The sequence below is a fragment of the Thunnus albacares genome, chromosome 6 (assembly GCF_914725855.1).
Source record: "Thunnus albacares chromosome 6, fThuAlb1.1, whole genome shotgun sequence".
Taxonomy (NCBI): Eukaryota; Metazoa; Chordata; class Actinopteri; order Scombriformes; family Scombridae; genus Thunnus; species Thunnus albacares.
Window position 1 is genome coordinate 25710226 of NC_058111.1, and position 18316 is coordinate 25728541.

Sequence of the window (18316 nt, forward strand, 5' to 3'; positions counted from 1 at the left end):
AATTTGGCCAAGAGGCAAAATATAAGGAGAGAAAAGCAGAGGGCCGAGAACTAAACCCTGTGGTGCTCCATGTTTAAAATCAGAGAATTTAGATGTAGTATTATTATAGCAGACACACTGCATTCTTTCAGATAATTAGGACTTAAGCCAAGAGAGAGCTAGGCCAGAGACACCAAAATTACAATTCAGACTGTCTGATAGTATACAGTGATCAATGGTGTCAAAGGCTGCACTGAGATCCAGTAATAGAAGCACAGAGGTAAAATCTGAATCCATAGCAAGTAGAAGATCAGTTCATATAGATCATTTTCTTTTATATGAGTCGAAAGTTGTTGAGACACAACTCTCTCCAGTACTTTAGAAAAGAATGGAAGACTAGAGACTGGTCAATAGTTATTAAGAGACCCTGGATCGAGGTGCAGGGGGGACAGAATAAGAACAATCATAACAATAACAATAACAGCAGCAATAGCCAGGGAAGGACACAAACAGGACTGCGAAGGACCACGAAGGCTTGGCCTGCAACCCAGGGTTTCCTGCGAGATGAGAAAGCACAAAAAACTCCGGGGAAGAAGCCAAGTTAATAACATGCATTGATGTTACATTATCTCCTGCAGTTCCATTTTGTCTCAGTGATATGATTGTTAGGAAGGTAAAAAAGAAAAATTCAGGCCCTTTATCATACCAAAAAACCTACAGTAGCCTACATAGGTGCCTGAGCAATGGAGCAAGTTGAGTAAATGCATCCCTATTATTCAATTAGGGGTTGCAAAGACCACTTTTTGTCTTTTTAAAAAATAAACGTATCATCATACAGTCCCTGCAATCAGGTGATTATATTTAAGCAGCCCATATCAATGATAATTTTTCTATTTTCAGCAATCTGACATTTTCGGACCACCCTTTGTGTTGGTTTAGTCCAACTTGTCGTGAGAGAGAGACAGACAGAGCAGAGCTTTTCCTCATAGCACCAAAGTGTCTGAATTAACAAACAGTCAAATGTTCAGCGGTGGAAAGTAACCTGATTAGACTTCTGCAGAATACTTTGCTTTATTTTCAGTTTTAGTCAGACTTTGGATGGAATTACCTGGAATTACCATGCTCTGTGCTGTGCTTTAATTAATATGATTATTCTCTCATTTTCTCATACAGGGTAAATGAGAGCTGCAAGTTTACTCTAAGAGGAAGTAAGGTCTAGTCTTTAACTAACATGGCCCTTTTAAGTCTTGAGGAGTAAAAGTCACCTTCTGAGTTGTGCATTAAAATAGTCCTTGATTTGAGATAATGTCAGTTAAAATAATCTGCTTTTGAAGTTATGATTATTTATTCCTGTATAACATCACAACTACATCAGCTGGTGGTGCTAATAGCATCCACTAGAACCTGTATGTGGGATTGGAGTTAGATAGTTGTTGTGAGGCCATTTCATTCATCTAATTTGTTTTTACTTTTCTGCAATTGTTAGACTTTGAAGATGAACTTGTGAGTATTGAGAATAGCAATATTTCATTTATATAAATTGTTTCTCCTTGTTTAACCTTGAAGATGGCCTAGTTACCTGTAACCTACTAACATTTCAGGCTACATAATGATTTTATAAATGTAATTTCAAATATGAAATAGCCATTTTTCTAATAATCATGCCCTGTCCAGATCCACCCAATTATATACTGTTCTTGATGAATTCCTGGTTTTCATAGCACCCTCAATCTAACTAATCTAGACTAGTGTAGGTGGCTGTTTCTTGACTTAATCCCACCAATTAAGTATCTCTCCAAGTTTGCTCCCCCATTCTAATACATAACCAGGCACCTATGGTAGCCTGTATCCACAGCTGGTTCAGTTGTGGCTTTAGCTTAATGAAAGCATTTCAGTTGTAACTTTTTGAGGATTGACTTTCCCTAGGCACCCACAGAGAAGCAATGTGAGCATCAAAGTCATGAATGGTAGATCCAGACACATTCAAATACCATGGCTGCAAATATGAAGCCTGCTGTAACTGGTGCTGGTGTTGAAGCACACACATGTTAATGAACTTTTCCATGTCAGTGATCTTCAGCTAATTCTAATCATTTCTCCTGTCCTTTCTCAATATGACTGCCTTTTTTTCTCCCACAGGGAAAAACATCTGGGAAGTCCTGCTGCTGTTGGCTGTGATTTTGTAAATCTTTGTAAAGCAGATAACAGAGTGAAAGTCAGGGACAAGATCAACTTCAGCTTCTATCAAGCTTATGCTGCATAGTTAGAGGCTAGATTTACAGAAGAAATACAATATAATAACCACCACCATGGCAACATTGTCTATGTATAATTTTGTTTGGAAAAAAAGTTGAATAAATCTGTGTAGATTTCTTTTTAGATTTTTGTAAGAAAAAAGTTGGATATAATGAGAAGAACTGATAATGCTTTATTTTTGAACCTAAGTCTTCTATTAGATTGTGAATAACCGGCGTATAAAGATCTCCTCTAATGTATCTGCTGGCAACAGGATTGTTTTGGGCGAACCAAAGATTATATGTTGGATAAATGTTTGCTGGCTCAGGACCAAAGCCAATGTCAGGGTTCTGTAAATAATCTAAGAGTGCATCACTCCTTTACAGGCCTTCTAATTCCACTGCAGCGTTTCATTATCAAGTTGTGGTGTCCATAATTCATGTGTGACTCAGCATACAATGGGTACTATACATTCTCTCTGCACCAAATGCAGAAAATAGTAGAGAACAATGTCTCTTTCCATAAAATTGACATAATGTAATCCTATTTTGAGCATTTTGTAACTCAGTGTGTGATCATAGTTGTGGTCAAAGAAGATCAAATCTTTATTGTCCCACAAAAATACGGTGGTTTCATAGAAAGGCAGCATAAAAAAAGCATATAAATATAGAAACGTAAAATATAAACACAATAAAGCAAAATTACAATCAAAGACATTTAACATTTAATTTGTAAAGCATATTTGTTTGCAGGAAAAGTAGATGGTGAAAAATGTATCTGACTGCATCTAACAAGTAGTGTTGCTGTACATGTTCATGCTGTAGGCATGTGGGTTTACATTTTTGTGCTCAGTTTTACTAACAGCCCTCTCACGTCTCATTTCACTGTATGGCTAAATTTCACTAGAAACCCAATAAAATGTTTGGATCTCCTGCTTTCCTTTAATTAACCCAGCTGGTGCTTCACTGCAAGCTGAATTTACTCACCACAGATAGAAACGTCCAGGTCAGTACTGCCACACCCAGTAGAGACCACCATGCTGACTTACAGCTGAGTGCTTTTCCATACTGTTGGTGGTCCAATTTACACCAGCTTGCCATCATACAGCCTGCACTTTCTCCTCTCTTTCTCTTCTTGCTTCATGCTGAAAGGTTAAGGATGCCGACACATAGCTAGCACACCCATTCAGGGGCTTTCCAACAGTTTCATGTGAGTCATTTTTAGATTTAGTCTTAGTCTTAGTCCTGAGATCAAAAGTACATGTGAGTTTTAGTCGTATTTAGTCAACTTCATTTTAGTCAATTTTCAGTCTTTGTCGACAAAAACACTCCCCATTTTAAACTTGTTTTAGTCAATCATCCATAGATTAGTTAACAAAAACTTTTTAGTCTAGTTTTAATTAGTTTAAAACATCAAACTGCCTCCAGGTTGAAATGTATCCAAACTGACAGACCACTGTCCAGAATTTACTGAAGCCAGAACCTTTTGTTTTTTTCATCTTTAACTTAAAATTAACCAGAAGAAATTGCAAATGCACCGCATTTAGCTGGCCTAAAGCCATTCAAAATTGACAGGACGTGACTATCAAAAGTGTTCTGTTGTTATATTGTGTGTCCTTGGATGGATAGTAATTTTAATACTCCAAATAAGACAAACATGTCAAAAGCATGAGGTTAGCCAATTTAGCTAGCTGGGTTACCTGGCTAAACTTCCATATGCAAGAAATATCCTGTTAGATGCTAGTACATAACGTTACACTGCTGCCTTTTGGTGTTAGCTTAATATGACTTAAAAAGTTATTGAACATCTAATCATTCCCTTAATTTCCCATCAGCTTTGTAGCATTATTCAAAGCTGTTTTGTAGCCATGGGATTTATCTTCTCCATTTGTAGTCACTATGTTGTTTGTAGTTACACTTTTTCTCTAAGCTAAGCAATAGCATCACTGTTCAAATTAATGTCACAATGTACAAAAAGAAGTGATAGCATCTCTGTTCACATGCACTTCAGTTCCAGCAGCATATATTTTGATGATGAATATATTTTGTCACAATTTCAAAATGAACTCTACTGTACACTGAATCGTGTCCTATTTCATCCAAATCAAAATTTTTCTAAACATTTTAATAAATCACACATTGTAAAATGTAACTTGTTGTTTCAACAACAACTTTAATTATGAGTGAAATGGCCGCTTTAAAATTTTTGGTTAAATCAACAAATGGTTCTTGTAACACCACCAAAAGTTACCTTGACTATATATTACACATTGTGTCAACATCCTGTCTTTGTTCAGTGGATTTAGAAATGCTCATTCATTAAACAGGTATTTGGAACTACCAACTTGTAGCTTCGTCTGCTGTTGTGGCTCTGTAGAGTCAGAGAGCCATAGAGTGCAAAGTATACATGCAACGCTGCACTCAGTGACATTGTCATTGTAGTGTACGAGGGTAGGGACTGAATTCAGTATTATCCCTCATCATGGTTTGCATTGTTTTTATTGTTGATGATGAAAATAACTACCATTACTTATTTTAACATGTATTAAAGACACACAGTCAGTTTCTATCATGTTTGTTTTCTTCAAACTTCACAAAAACTTCTGTAGAAACAGTTCATTCATTCATTCAACTCATTATTTCAAGTCAAAAGACTTCAACTCATAAATATGAGTTCTGAAATGGTATTGAAATGAATTTTTTTTTTTTTTTTAGAAATTTTAGGTTGAAATAACTTGAAATAATAAAACTTCTATATTTAAGTTATGTATGATATTTTGCATCTGTATGATATTTTCCAGTGCAGATTGTAACCTTCTCAAATAAAAATGAAAGATAGCTTTATATGTGTATGATGTGTCTTGGCTAATGACATCACAGTTACTTTTCATATAACAGTTTATATTATGCTAAATGTGAAACTGCCTTTCAGTAAGCATTCAGATCTCACATCTCACACTGTGTGCGTGTGTGTGTGTGTGTGTGTGAGTGTGTCATTGGAAGGATGACTTGTTATAGTAACAACAAAAGCCTCATAGAACATCTGTGCCTTTCAGAGATTAGTCTCAATTTATATGTTACAATGTTGGCTTGCCACAAAAGAGGCGATTATCATGGGTCTTTTATTGTGGCACTAAATGTCTGTTGTTTGGGGGATGGTGATACAGCATTAATAAAACTCATAAAAAGAAAGCATAGAGCACTTCGTGGAAACAGATGGTGCCTTATGCAAGAAGGGAGGGGGGGGTGCACACGTCAAAAGATAATACTATAGGAACACAAAGGTTATGATCCAGTTGATTGCCAACTATCTGAAAAGAAGCACTGCCAGTAATCATACACACTGTTGGGGAGTAACCAGTTACATGTAACAGTGTTACACTATACAATTACAAAATGAATAAAATTGTAATCCATTACAGTTACTGAGAAAAAATATGTAATTAAATCACTATTACTAATGAAAATGTTGGTTATTACAAAGGGGTTACATCCGAAAATATTCTTTTTGGTAAAAAGCTTATATTCATTCTTTTGCATTTTTCACCATGCAGGAATGCTTTCCTTTGGCATATCTCTGGACAACGCGGGTCAGCACTCAGGAAAGCCTTTGGGACCACGGATACATCCATGTTTGGGACAAATTTGAGTGCACCACATGATGTTGATACATCAGAATTTTGTGGTAGTGCATTTTGCAAATGCCAGGTTGCAAACAGCCCCTCTTCTTTCGCTCAGTGTACATCCCGCACATTGCACAGAAGAGTAGAAGCCTGCTGTCTGCTAACTAGCTGCTTTTAAAGTAGGTTAAGATGAAAAGTATGGCGAAACAAAGCAGTTTGCCCAAGTTTGTCACAAAAAGACATGAGGAGCAGGAGGAAGAGAATTCAGCTCAGGTTTAGACATCACTCTCAACCCAGACACCTATTCCTGCACAGGTTTCTCCTCAACAAGTGCCAAGTAGCAATGACACGTTCGTGGCTGCTAATTCGGCCCTTTCCCTGTCAGCAGCAGTATGTGACTGAATCATTGGACTGCAATGAAATAATTTCAGTGTGCAACACCAAGGCCCATCGTCTCCTGCTGTAATCATCAAAGTTAAGCTAATTCACCATGTCCAACTGTAGTAGCCTATTGCCTGTTTTAATATTATGGTTTATTGGGTATAGTTTTGTTGGGTGCACAATTGGATTTTATGTTGATGTTGCTGTGTCTGCCATCTGTGTGTGTGTGTATGTGTGTGTGTGTGTGTGTGGTTTATGTAGCTGCCGTGCCCGGCTATGTTCAGGTGTCATTTTTAACGTTACTGAGCATGTTGGTGCTGGTGTACCTCTGTCCATATGCTTGATTAATGATGCTGCATCTGTCAGTGTGTGTGAATATGTGGCTGCCATGCCAGGCTACACAATGCTATTAATGTTGATCTTGGTGCCTGCAACTTTACCTCTGATGATGTATAAGGCTTGTATGATTAAACTGTGGTGCATTCAGGCAAGTATTGTTTTAACGGCCTATTTTGGTTAACATATTTCAGAACCTATAAAGTATGATTGGTCTGTGGTTTCTGCCTATGCTACTGGCTTACAAGCAGCTGTCTCTGCTTTTACACAGGCTCTATTCATTTGGCAGTATGTGCTCAAATCAGCTTTATTTCCCAGATTAAAACATTTCTTAGAAAAGTAATGAAATAAGTTATATTACTATGCTGAAGTAATTAAAATTACTTATTACAATTTTATTAGGGCAACTAGTAATATGTAACCTATTACAGTTCAAAAGTAACTTGATCATACATAACAGGGAGTTGAAAGTTTTTCTTTGGATGAAGGAGAAAGGGTGTTCCTTCCAAATTTTCGACATGTTCAGACTCTTCCGAATAGCTGAGCTAAAACCACTCAGTCAGAAATATTCTGCCTTAGAATATGCCAGCGGATCAGAGCTGTAAGTCTGACCTCCTGCTGTGTTTAAGAGATTGTTCATAGAAAGTAGCGGGGAGTATAAAGGTGTTTTCTCAACAGGAATTACACTGCTTCTCTATTCCTTAAAGTTCTGTTCAGCAGAAAGGCTATATCATAGTCAACTGTTATTGTGGGTGCGTCTTCTCCTTTTTATCTCACTCTCACACACACTCACACAAAACCACACACACGCTGTCCTAGGTAACTTTTGGGGACATTACATAGACTTACATTAATGTCAGACTTATCCTAGCCCTAACCATAACCACTGCCCGACTAAACCTAACCCTTACCCCTACCCTTAACCTAACCTTAATCACTGACCCAAAAATCAGCCTTTTCCCCATTGAGGACACAGCTTTTGTGCCTGATTGGACAAGTCGTCCCCAATCAATTGGTCTTAAGTCTTAAATTTGTCCCTGAAAGTAGCCTATGACAGGCAGACACGCACATGATGGACATAGAGATACAGTACCAGCTAGATCAACTCTGACATTCCCTCACTACCATTCTCTACTGGATACTATAGAAAAGTACTCCACCTAGTGGTAAAATGATCTGTATCACAATATTTTCATCCTAACACAGTACTGCTGTTTTTTACTCTGTTAAAAGGAGGATCACATGCATTTATGGTGCTATAGTCCCCTTTATTGTACACTTAAATGATGGGGTGCAATTGAACTGAGTGGGTTGCAAGATGAGACTATCAAGACAAATGATCACAATATGTATCTAAAGAAGTACATTGCACTTCTCTGGATATGTTACAGGAAATAAGTGGAGTGAGTAGTTTCCTGCTCACTGTATGAACATCCACACCCAATATTGATCAAGCATAAATAAAGAGTGAAGAAAAGTCTAAGTAATAAAACCGTAGCTTCATTTTACTGACACAATGTGATGAAAGGTTGGTTAAAGTTGAAGTCAGTCAATAGCAGCATTGTTTTTCCATTTGGAGCCTCATGCCCTTCATCTCATTCTTTAATTACTGTTGCCTTGATGACAGCAAACGTCCTTGAAGCTTTCATCTGTCTTCTTTCTCGTCCAGCGGAATTAATGTCTCAGCAAGATCATACTTTGATTTTAGCTGGTCTCCTTCCTTAGCTGCCCTCCTCACTTAATCCACTGCTAGAGCTGTCCATGTTGCAATCAAGTGTCTTCTCATTTTTAACCATGTCTTGCAGGTCTGGAGAAGAAAACAAGTGGATATTATTAAAGATCGATTCTCCTCCAAAAACGCTTAAATCATTTGCAGATTGCCTCCTTTTTTGCTGAGCCAAAGTAACCAAAATGCTAATTCGACATTTGTCAGGAGAGGAAAAAAAACAGTTGGCCACTGATATTGTCATGGGTTAACTTAAGACCACGACTGAAAAAAGATCTCAACAGATTTCATTTCAAATTTGGGCCTAAGACCAGGCTCAAATTATGTTTAATTTGAGCCAAAAGAACTTTTTTTTCCATTACTCACACTTGAGCACAGTTTTGTTGACAAGAGTATAACATCGGTCAGGATTCTTGCTCAGGTCGATGTAGAAATAAAACTTCAGTTCCTGAGGGTACAGAGAGTGTGGCAAGTTGTGAACCAGCGGAAGTATGCGATTGAACATTTGCCCTTCTGCCAGAGCCTGGTTCATCACATACATGCACCAATCATCCTGCAGGAAGTTAGGAGTGATAAGCAGAGCCCTCAAGTGGCTGTTCTGTACAGCCTCACATAATTCTGTGGAAAATGCACCTCCTGGACAGATGTCCCTGTGCAAAAGAAAGCACCGAAGGCTGCGGGGCGAGGCCTCCAGGAAAGAGACCAGGCGTACAGCCTGTTCAGTGTCACTGGGCTCTAAGCTGTGGCACACTAACACATCATATTTTAGACTCCATCGCAGCGATGAGCTCAGAGCAGACTGTTGCTGTGGTGGTTTAGAGGGGGTTGTCCCTGGTGATGATGATGTAAATGAAGATGATAAACTGCTAACAGAAGTCAATGAATTTTTTGTCACTTTGGTTTCTTGTTCACATGTTGATGATGATTCTCTTGATTTCAAGAGTTTTTGGAACCAGCCTGAAACAGAAAGAAGACAATCTGTATATATTTCTGACTTAATACTGACTTTTAAAATACTTGTGAATTCTTCAAGCAATGAGCCATAAAGGCTGTGAAAGCATTAACATTAATATGTACTGTATAGCGCCATTAACAATGTGTATTCGGAACAATTTTCATCTATTCCACAAAAGTGTAATCTCCTCACAATTCAAGACGAACAGAGGGAGGAAATAAAGCATAGCTACAGATCAACAACCCTGCCCTGACCCAAAAAAAAAAGGAGTCAAAGATAAGTTTCACATTACAAATTGAATGGCTGAAACTTTAACTCACCAAGCATGTTGTTAACGGCATTGTCATGTTTGTCACGCCTCTCCAAGATCATTCCAGTCAATAAAATTTTGATGGTCTCATATTTTTTAAATGATTTGTCTGACTCATTGCGCACATGGTCCAGGAATCACAGATGGTAGCTGAACAAATCATTGTTGCAACAATGTGACATAGTCCAACGACAGCGAACGAATGTAACAAAGACGAAGTGAAAACTTTGTCTCTGTGATATTGCTATAAATAGAAGGAAGTTGCTGGCTGCTGAAAGTGGAGCCACAACATGTGCAACCAAATTTCTGATGCAAAATGTCTCAAATTTCATACTTCACTGAGCGGACAGTTAACCCTTTGTCAGAAGTAGGTATATGGACAAGTTCAATATAATTATTTTCAACAAAAACAACATTTCATAGGTTACGGTTATACTACTTTCTGATCCCCTGTCTGCAGTCCTTGCCCAGAGTAAAGTGACCAACTAATGATAAATGATAAAACCACTGTAACTAAATTTTCACATTACGGGAAATCATTAGCATATGTTGGATTTTATGGAGTGGCTTTCTCGTTGAGCTATTTAAAAAGTCGGAAGCACATTCTTAAAACCACAAACAGTATGGTCATGTCTACCCAAGAAGAAGTAACTCACTTCCTTTACTTAGGCTAAGTAAAAGTGATACCAGATTATAAAAAAATATTCATACAAGTAAAATTAAGTAAGTAAGTAAAAATAAGTAATATTGGCAAAATGTATATGCAATATAGGCTAATGTTGGGGTAGAGTGACCAACTAATGATAAATGATATAACCACTGTAGCTAAAGCATTTTCACATTAGGGGAAGTCATGTGGGATTTTATGGACTGTCTTTCTTGTTGGGTCATTAAAAATTGGTGAAGCACATGCTTAAAACTGACCACAATATGGTCCTGTTTACACAAGAAGTAACTCACTTCATTTTTCCGTTGGCTATGTAAAAATGAAAGTAGTACCATATTATAAGAAATATTACCAACTGGGCAACTGCCACATGGGAGCAAAGGCTCCAATCTCCCTGGAAACATTTGTTTGAAAATAATTCATGCACATCTACAGCAAACTATGAACTGAAATGATGAAGGCCTTTAATGAAGGTAAAGACCCACAGTTCATTTCTGCACCTGTGCCCTACAGCAGGTTAAACTGACCCAGGGTAGTTTAATCCATAACAATGCCATCACATTTTATGAACGTCTCACTTTTTTGCATGTAATAATATTAATAATAATAATGAAAGGTTTAATTTGTTCCACACTTTGCATTCATTGTGAAACTCAAAGTGCTATAGCATTAATAACATAGGACAAACAACATAAAGAAAATAATAATGATAATCGTTAAGATGAAAAAGCCTTCCTGAATAGAAAGGTTTTTAAGGTTTTCAGAAGAGACTGGTAAAAAAAAAAGACACTAAAAAAAACACTAACGCATGATGTTAGATAAAGTATCACAAATGTGTACTTAACTACAATAAAATACACTTTCAAAATACATCTATTATGTTAAGTACCCATGTTGGCTGGGGGAGTTGTGCTGACGTCAAGTTGGCAGGCTGTGTCATCAGACAACGCATGCGCAAAATTCATTAAAAAAAAAAAAACGCCGGAAGAAAACGTCACTTCCTGGTTCTGCATCTGACGTGTCTAAAACAGTTTCTCACTGGTGGGGGATTTACTATCTATTCAAGTATTATCTGGTAAGATTTAATTCTTGTAAGAGCAGGCACTAGCGCTTTAAAATGCGTTACGAAACTTTCAATTTGACGCAGGGCTTTAGTTTCACCTTTTTTTCCCTCCGTGTTTGCTTTTTAAATCTAGATACGTGGTGGCAAGATGCTCGATTTCTTCACCATCTTCAGCAAAGGGGGGATAGTGTTGTGGTGTTTTCAGGGAGCTGGAGTCACTGAATCCTTCACTGGGCCTGTCAACGCCTTGATCCGCTCCGTGATCCTACAGGTGAGCCTCAATGACAGGTGGAAACCTGTGACAGTTAACTTATCTGCGTTTTTCTAATTCTCGGTATGGCTTTGACGGCTAATGCTAACGCTAATAGGTAGCAGCAAACGCTAGCTTATTGCGTAACGTTAGTGTACTAAACAAGGGACCTTCTGAGGTGTAAATAGCCTAAATTCTCCTTATTACGAATTGTAAGCTGTTTTTTGTTTATAGTTTGTGCTACAGTGACTTCTTACACATTGTTTAGAAGGCACAGAAGGCTAAAGATGTAGCAGCTGTAACAACGACATGTGTGTTTATCTCCCGTTGACATGTCAACGATGTTTGTGATGTTTCAGGAGCGAAGTGGGAACAATTCATTTACTCATGAGGCCCTGAGTCTTAAATACAAGCTGGATAATGAGTTTGAGTTGATTTTTGTGGTAAGTTTCTTACTCACACACTGAATGAATGAAAACCAAATACCTACCAGGTTGTGGGCTGCATGTTGTCTTTATCTTTACACGTTAACGATCTTTACTTCTTTTTTTGTAACCCAGGTGGGTTTTCAAAAGATCCTGACGCTGACCTATGTGGACAAGTTCATAGATGACGTTCAGCTTCATTTTAGGGATCGTTATAAGAATGAGCTGGAGCAAAAGGGAGCGTTGAAGCTTCTCAGCAACAACTTTGAATTCGAAGATGACTTCAAGATGCTTCTTAGGTAAAGACAGTTTCACTCATGGAGGGAATTTCTTGTCTCGGAGAACTGCAGGCATAATATTGTTTTGTGTCTGCGGTGAGTTATATAAATGTATCTCTGATTTATTATACCAGTACATGGCAAACTTCAGTAGCTTTAAGTCAAGTGTGTCATGGTTATTGCCAGGAAATTCTCAAGTGCAAGTGGTATCATAAAGTTTACCCCATATCATAAAAAAAATGACCAATGAAGCTGTGAGAATCAAAAGAATCACTAACCATAACCTTTCTCGTTCTGCTCTTGCTGACACATAACAAATGTTTAACCACAAGAGAGGCAGAGGAGAGCGGCAAAGCTCGAGGCCCTGCCCCCATGCGGACCTTCAAGGAGTCCGAGAAATCCCAAAAAACTGTGAAGTCAATGATTGAGACGAAGGGTGGGGACAAAGGCAAGGAACAGGGTGGCAAGAAGAATAAAAATACCAAAAAGGAGGGTAAGTGCTGCTAGACATGGTTGTTCTAAATAAGCTTGTTCTAAATAGCTAATGTAGCATCATCATAATCATCATCACCATCATCATCAATTTCAGTCCTTACTTGATTTAATTTCCAATCTTTTCCAGCTCCTGCAGCTGAGCCTGTCAAAGTGGATCAAGGCAAGGCCTCATCTGCTGGCCAGAAGATGGTTGAGAATGGTAATCAGGGCTTGACCCCTGAAGAGATCATGCAGAAAAAGAGAGAGGAATTCTTTCGTAAGCGCACAGCGGGACCTGTTGAAAAATCCAGGTAAGAGAAAACATGTTTATGAAATATCTAACAAGATATAGTTCAAGTAAATGTTGTTGATAAAGGTACATTACGTTTCACTCACTGTACCTGACCACCAGCAGCAGGCACAAAACGATGTTGTCAAGAGAAATGCACAAATCTGTGAAAACTAATAGCTCACAGGACCCTGAATCCTTTTCATTTTTATTTATTTTGTTTAATCCTTTTATTCAAACAGTCCAAGTTCTGCTTGATAATGCGGTGCAGCTAAACTTAAAATGTCCTGTGACCTGACATTGTAATTGCTGGATTTAGATGTGATCAGAGAACAGAGATAGTTTGGCAGTTTTCCCATTAGAGCTTTATAGACAAATAATGTGCAGTGTTTTTAAATCTTTCAAATTTGATACACTTCAGTGATGTGCATAATATTGATCCCCAGTGAATCCTTGTAAGGTATTGCTTAAAATTAAAGAGCATTAAAATTTGATTTGTTTTTAATAAATGTGTTGCGTACAATGTTACCTCAAAACCATAGTAATCAATTGGGCATACGTGTGTTTCTATACTAATCAGGTTTTGCTCTGTCTCCTAGTGTAAAGCATGTTTGACTGCTTGTTTTGCATCGCTTAATTCTGATGTTCTGTCATCTTACTCATAGTAAGTCTCCAAAGCCTCAGAAACCTCGTGAGAAACAAATGCGTGTTTGGGACATGGGTGGTAGCAGCACCAAGAACCTGGACTACAGTGAAAGGAATGGAGACGGTTCCCCCAATGGTGGTGACCAGAACCAGGAAGCACAAATTGACCCAGTATGTAGCCTTCCCCTCCATCCATCACTAAGAGGTTTTGTAGTAAAAGAGACGTCTGTTTTAGTCACATTAATGCTGTTAAAGTAAAGGTTCTGATGCTAAGTTCTTGATGTCATGGATGCATTTCAGGGGATGCAGCTAAGCTCCATGAAGGGAGACCTGCTGTCTGTGGACTACGAGTCCGAGGAGGAAGATGGAGAAGAGATGGAGGAGGAAGAGGAGAGAGTGGTTGTCCCTGAGACAAGCAAGGCAAGGTAAGAAAGCTTATTTTATTTTTGGATTTCAAATGTGTTGCATGTTTTGCTTCATGTCTCAAGTGTAAGATGCACTGTAAACATGTGTTTAGCTTCATCTGTTTATGATCATTTCAAATCTTCTCAGCTCCAAAAAAGGTGGCGGTTTTGGGGGCATGTTTGGGATGCTGAAGGGTCTGGTAGGCTCCAAGAGCCTGACCCGGGAGGACATGGAGTCAGTTCTGGAGAAGATGAGGGACCACCTCATCGGTATGATATCTCTCACTCATCGTCCTCATTCTGCAGGATTAGAAACTGGCTTGTCTGCTATTTACTCTTCTCCTTTATCATCCTGCAGCAAAGAATGTAGCAGCCGACATTGCCTCCCAACTCTGTGACTCTGTAGCCAAGAAACTGGAGGGCAAAGTCATGGGCACATTCACCAGTAAGTAAACTTTAAGCATGTATACAACTTACCCACAATAAACCATACATCACAATCCTCGTTTGGTTAAGCCCAGAAGGGAACAGATGAGCATGAGGTATTCTCTTAAATTGATTCGTCTCCTATGAGCACTGGTCTACATGCTGGGAAAATAATGTGATTACAGTAATTTGTTTTCCCAAACACTTGGTATCATTACCACAATAAACAGATTAAAATAGATCCTTTCTCTCCATTTCATATACACAGAATTGTGATTTTAAAATGATGCTCAGCAATTAGAAACATCCCACAGATCCTCAAGCTAAAGGGGTTAAGTGCATATGTTGCATCATAGATGTGTTTTATTGAATTAGACACTCGGTGTAACTTGTCGTCAGCCTATCTGTGTACCGTTTGTTATCTATATCAATAACATATAGAAGAACTACAGTGATTAAATGATATCAGATTATGTGTGTCAGTAAACGTATACCATGCAGAATAGTGCTTGATGAATACACAATGCTCAACAAAGCCCTTTTCTTCTTCCGTGTTTTGTAGCTGTTGCCTCAACGGTAAAGCAGGCCCTGCAAGACTCACTGGTGCAGATCCTGCAGCCCAAGCGGAGAGTGGACATTCTGCGAGATGTCATGGAGGCACAGAGCCAGCGAAGGCCTTTTGTCATTACATTTTGTGGTGTAAATGGGGTTGGAAAGTCCACCAACCTAGCCAAGGTCAGTTGTCATTGTTACAAGCATAATCACATATCCCCCCAAGTCCAGTAAGTGCTTCTATGTTAATTTGTCTGTGGTTTGCTGATCTTTAACCCACACAAGCATCCACTTCCAGGGGAATTTCCTGTGTGGGTTGTTCCTTGTTTTGTGAAAGTGTTTGGTCATGTAAAGCCCCATTAGTAGAGCACAGTATACAAGTCGCAATCTTTACATTGAACCTTCAGTTCAACACTTAACCTACATTTTGGTGAAAAGAGTTTCCGCTGACCCAGCTCATCCACAGCCTGTGGCAATGTTCAACCCCTGACCACTGTGTGCATTTGCAAAGGGTTTGTGGGTTCTTCAAAAATTCAACACCTGTGCCTTCACCACTGTGACATGTCAAAATGTCTTCTGTGAAAAAAGGCCTGTTCTTAAATATGTAAAAACAATAAACAATATCAAGTATTTTGGTATAGTTGGTAGATATTTGCTTCAGTGTCACTTTTTAATTATCAGTTCATTTGATACATTTTACCTCTCAGCATGTCCAGATTGTGTCCCACACATGTTCACATGAGCCAAACTTGTCCTTGTCTCGGTCCAGATCTCCTACTGGCTGATAGAGAACGGTTTCACAGTGCTGATCGCAGCCTGTGACACGTTTCGTGCCGGGGCGGTGGAGCAGCTCCGCACTCATCAGCGCCGCCTGAACTCTCTGCATCCTCCAGAGAAGCACGGAGGACGGCTCGTCGTCCAGCTCTATGAGAAGGGCTACGGGAAGGATGCCGCTGGAATTGCAATGGAGGCCATTGCATATGGTAAAATAGTTTCTTTCTTGTTGACTATTATACCACGAGAACGAAAAGCTTGTTGATTCTGCACATCTGTTATGAAAAGAGACGTAGAGGTGGAAATTTAACCTATGAAGCTGCAGTGGTGATGAGGTGTTCCATTAATGATTAATGTCACCCATATGGTAAAGTCACACGTACACCTTCTGTATCTCTTCCCTCCAGCCCGCAACCAGGCTTTTGACGTGGTGCTGGTGGACACTGCTGGGCGTATGCAGGACAACGCCCCCTTAATGACAGCCCTGGCCAAACTTATCGCAGTCAACATGCCCGACCTTGTGCTGTTTGTTGGGGAAGCTCTGGTGGGCAACGAGGCAGTCGATCAGCTGGTAAGGCACTATGACAAATTCAGACTTTTTGTTCAGACACATCATGCGCTGACAGGAAATGTTACTGATAGACTGACGCCGAAGAGAAAGTCAGTTAACTTGAATATACTGTAATACACTCTCCAGCAGGTGTCAGTGTCGCTCTCTAAAACCGTCATCATGTTGGTGCAGATGTCTGTCTGCGCCTCCTCTACATTTTGTAAATAGTGAGATGGAAAGATGGTGCTATACATATTAACCTCTGTCATCATCCCCGTTTTTTTCGTTGAATGACTCATCTCTCTCTCTCTCTCTCTTTCTCCCTCGTGTCCTCAGGTAAAGTTCAATCAGGCTCTGGCAGACCACTCCATGTCTGACAAGCCTCGCCTCATCGATGGAATTGTTCTCACTAAGTTTGACACCATTGATGACAAGGTATTTTAACATTTTTTTGCACACGCACTGTCTGGATTTAATCCTGCAATGTGGCCTTAGAAGGATCTTTTTGATGCAGCTAATGACTTGTCTATAGCTGTTTTTTGTTTTTTTTAAATGACTTACGAATGATTGCGGTAGGAAAGCTGATAGCACTAATGCGTCACCCCTCCCTCCTTCACAGGTTGGTGCTGCCATCTCCATGACCTACATCACAGGCCAGCCCATTGTGTTTGTGGGCACAGGGCAGACCTACAACGACCTGCGCAGCCTCAACGCCCGCGCCGTGGTCAGTGCCCTGATGAAGGCTTAAGTGGCTGCATGTTCTGCTGTTTATTCATCGTCGCAACAAAGCCAACAATACCTTTGCCACGCTGCCGTGAGATGTTCCAGCCCTGCTAGCCTGCGTTTCTCATCCTCCTGCCCTGCCCTCTCTACTTTGCATCAAATGAAGAACTCATGTCACGCACTGAACTTTATTCTCCCAGCTCCAGGCCAGAGTAAAGGACAAGTTGTGCACTTCAAAAGACAGAACATCTTGCAACAAAGCTAGAGGAAACCTCCCTTTTGCATCATTTCTAAACTTTTGGGCCAAATAAAGTACCTCAGATCAGCCTGAGTTTTCAACAACAAAGTCACATCCAATGGACATTTTGCTGACTAAATGGAAATAGGCTGTAAATGTCATCCGTTTACTGGGTTACACAGTAGAACTTCCTTACCTGGCGTTTTGTCAGTTAGTTTTCCCCTCTTCATGTAAATGAGGTCAGGTCGTCAAGGCTTGCTGGACATGACTTTTCAGCAGCTGCATGTGCCTGAGGAAAGCTTAGTGACCATAGTGCCTATCTGTCTCCTGTCATCTTAGTTAACACTTTCACTAAATGGGTGGTTATCCATCAACAGTACCATAACAATGCAGGTCAGAAACCACTGACTCAGTTTACAGTCTGCAGTTGGGGTGGGTGTGAGTATCAGCACTTGTCAAATTAGTATATGTAAAATTCCTCCTGTTAAAAATCTAAGTCATGGAAGAGTAAAGAATATACTGTACGCTCACTTTAATCAAGGCTGTAAGATTTGACAGTACATCAATTGAACACACTAACTACTGTGGAACATTGGTTCTTGATTTATTGTTCTATAAAATTCATCTCCCAGAGCTCCTCACCTGCCTAACACACAAATAACTAATTTTAAATATGGAAAGGAAACTTTGATCCCTCAGTTTTTTAGTTGATTCAAAGTGGTAAGATATTTTGTAAATTGATTTTTTTTTTGTTCTTACAGGTTGTCCATAGATTTTCAGACTACACTTTTTGAGTGATCAGTTGAAGTTCGGTGGGCCTTTTATATTTATGTTCCCCTCTGATTTACTCTTCATTTACAAGAGGAAATATATGAGTATCTCTAGCCCCCTTTAATTTGTGGTAGTGCAATACGAGAGAATCAAGAGTTATACAGAAGATTTGAGCTAATTTATGAGAATGTAAACATTTCTAAATAAAACTGCTGTATGCTATAACAGCTTGTAACTTTTGTT

The 18316-nt window shown here is 39.2% G+C and overlaps 2 protein-coding genes across 2 annotated transcripts; one reads left to right on the forward strand and one right to left on the reverse strand.

Moving 5' to 3' along the window:
* Positions 1 to 7800: 7800 nt before the first annotated feature.
* Positions 7801 to 10199, reverse strand: LOC122983563 (toll-interleukin 1 receptor (TIR) domain containing adaptor protein). The gene is given in 4 exon segments (XM_044353378.1): positions 7801 to 8276; positions 8278 to 8360; positions 8646 to 9236; positions 9555 to 10199. Coding segments are annotated over 4 exon segments (804 nt in total). The 5' UTR covers positions 9607 to 10199; the 3' UTR covers positions 7801 to 8198.
* A 977-nt stretch (positions 10200 to 11176) lies between these two features.
* Positions 11177 to 17943, forward strand: srpra (SRP receptor subunit alpha). The gene is made up of 15 exons (XM_044353375.1): positions 11177 to 11286; positions 11408 to 11545; positions 11884 to 11967; positions 12085 to 12248; positions 12560 to 12720; positions 12850 to 13012; positions 13656 to 13806; positions 13936 to 14060; positions 14188 to 14309; positions 14398 to 14484; positions 15028 to 15200; positions 15787 to 16000; positions 16199 to 16362; positions 16678 to 16776; positions 16961 to 17943. The coding sequence occupies exons 2-15, from the start codon at positions 11423 to 11425 to the stop codon at positions 17087 to 17089; spliced, it is 1959 nt and encodes a 652-aa protein (XP_044209310.1). The 5' UTR covers positions 11177 to 11286; positions 11408 to 11422; the 3' UTR covers positions 17090 to 17943.
* The last annotated feature ends 373 nt before the right edge of the window (positions 17944 to 18316 follow it).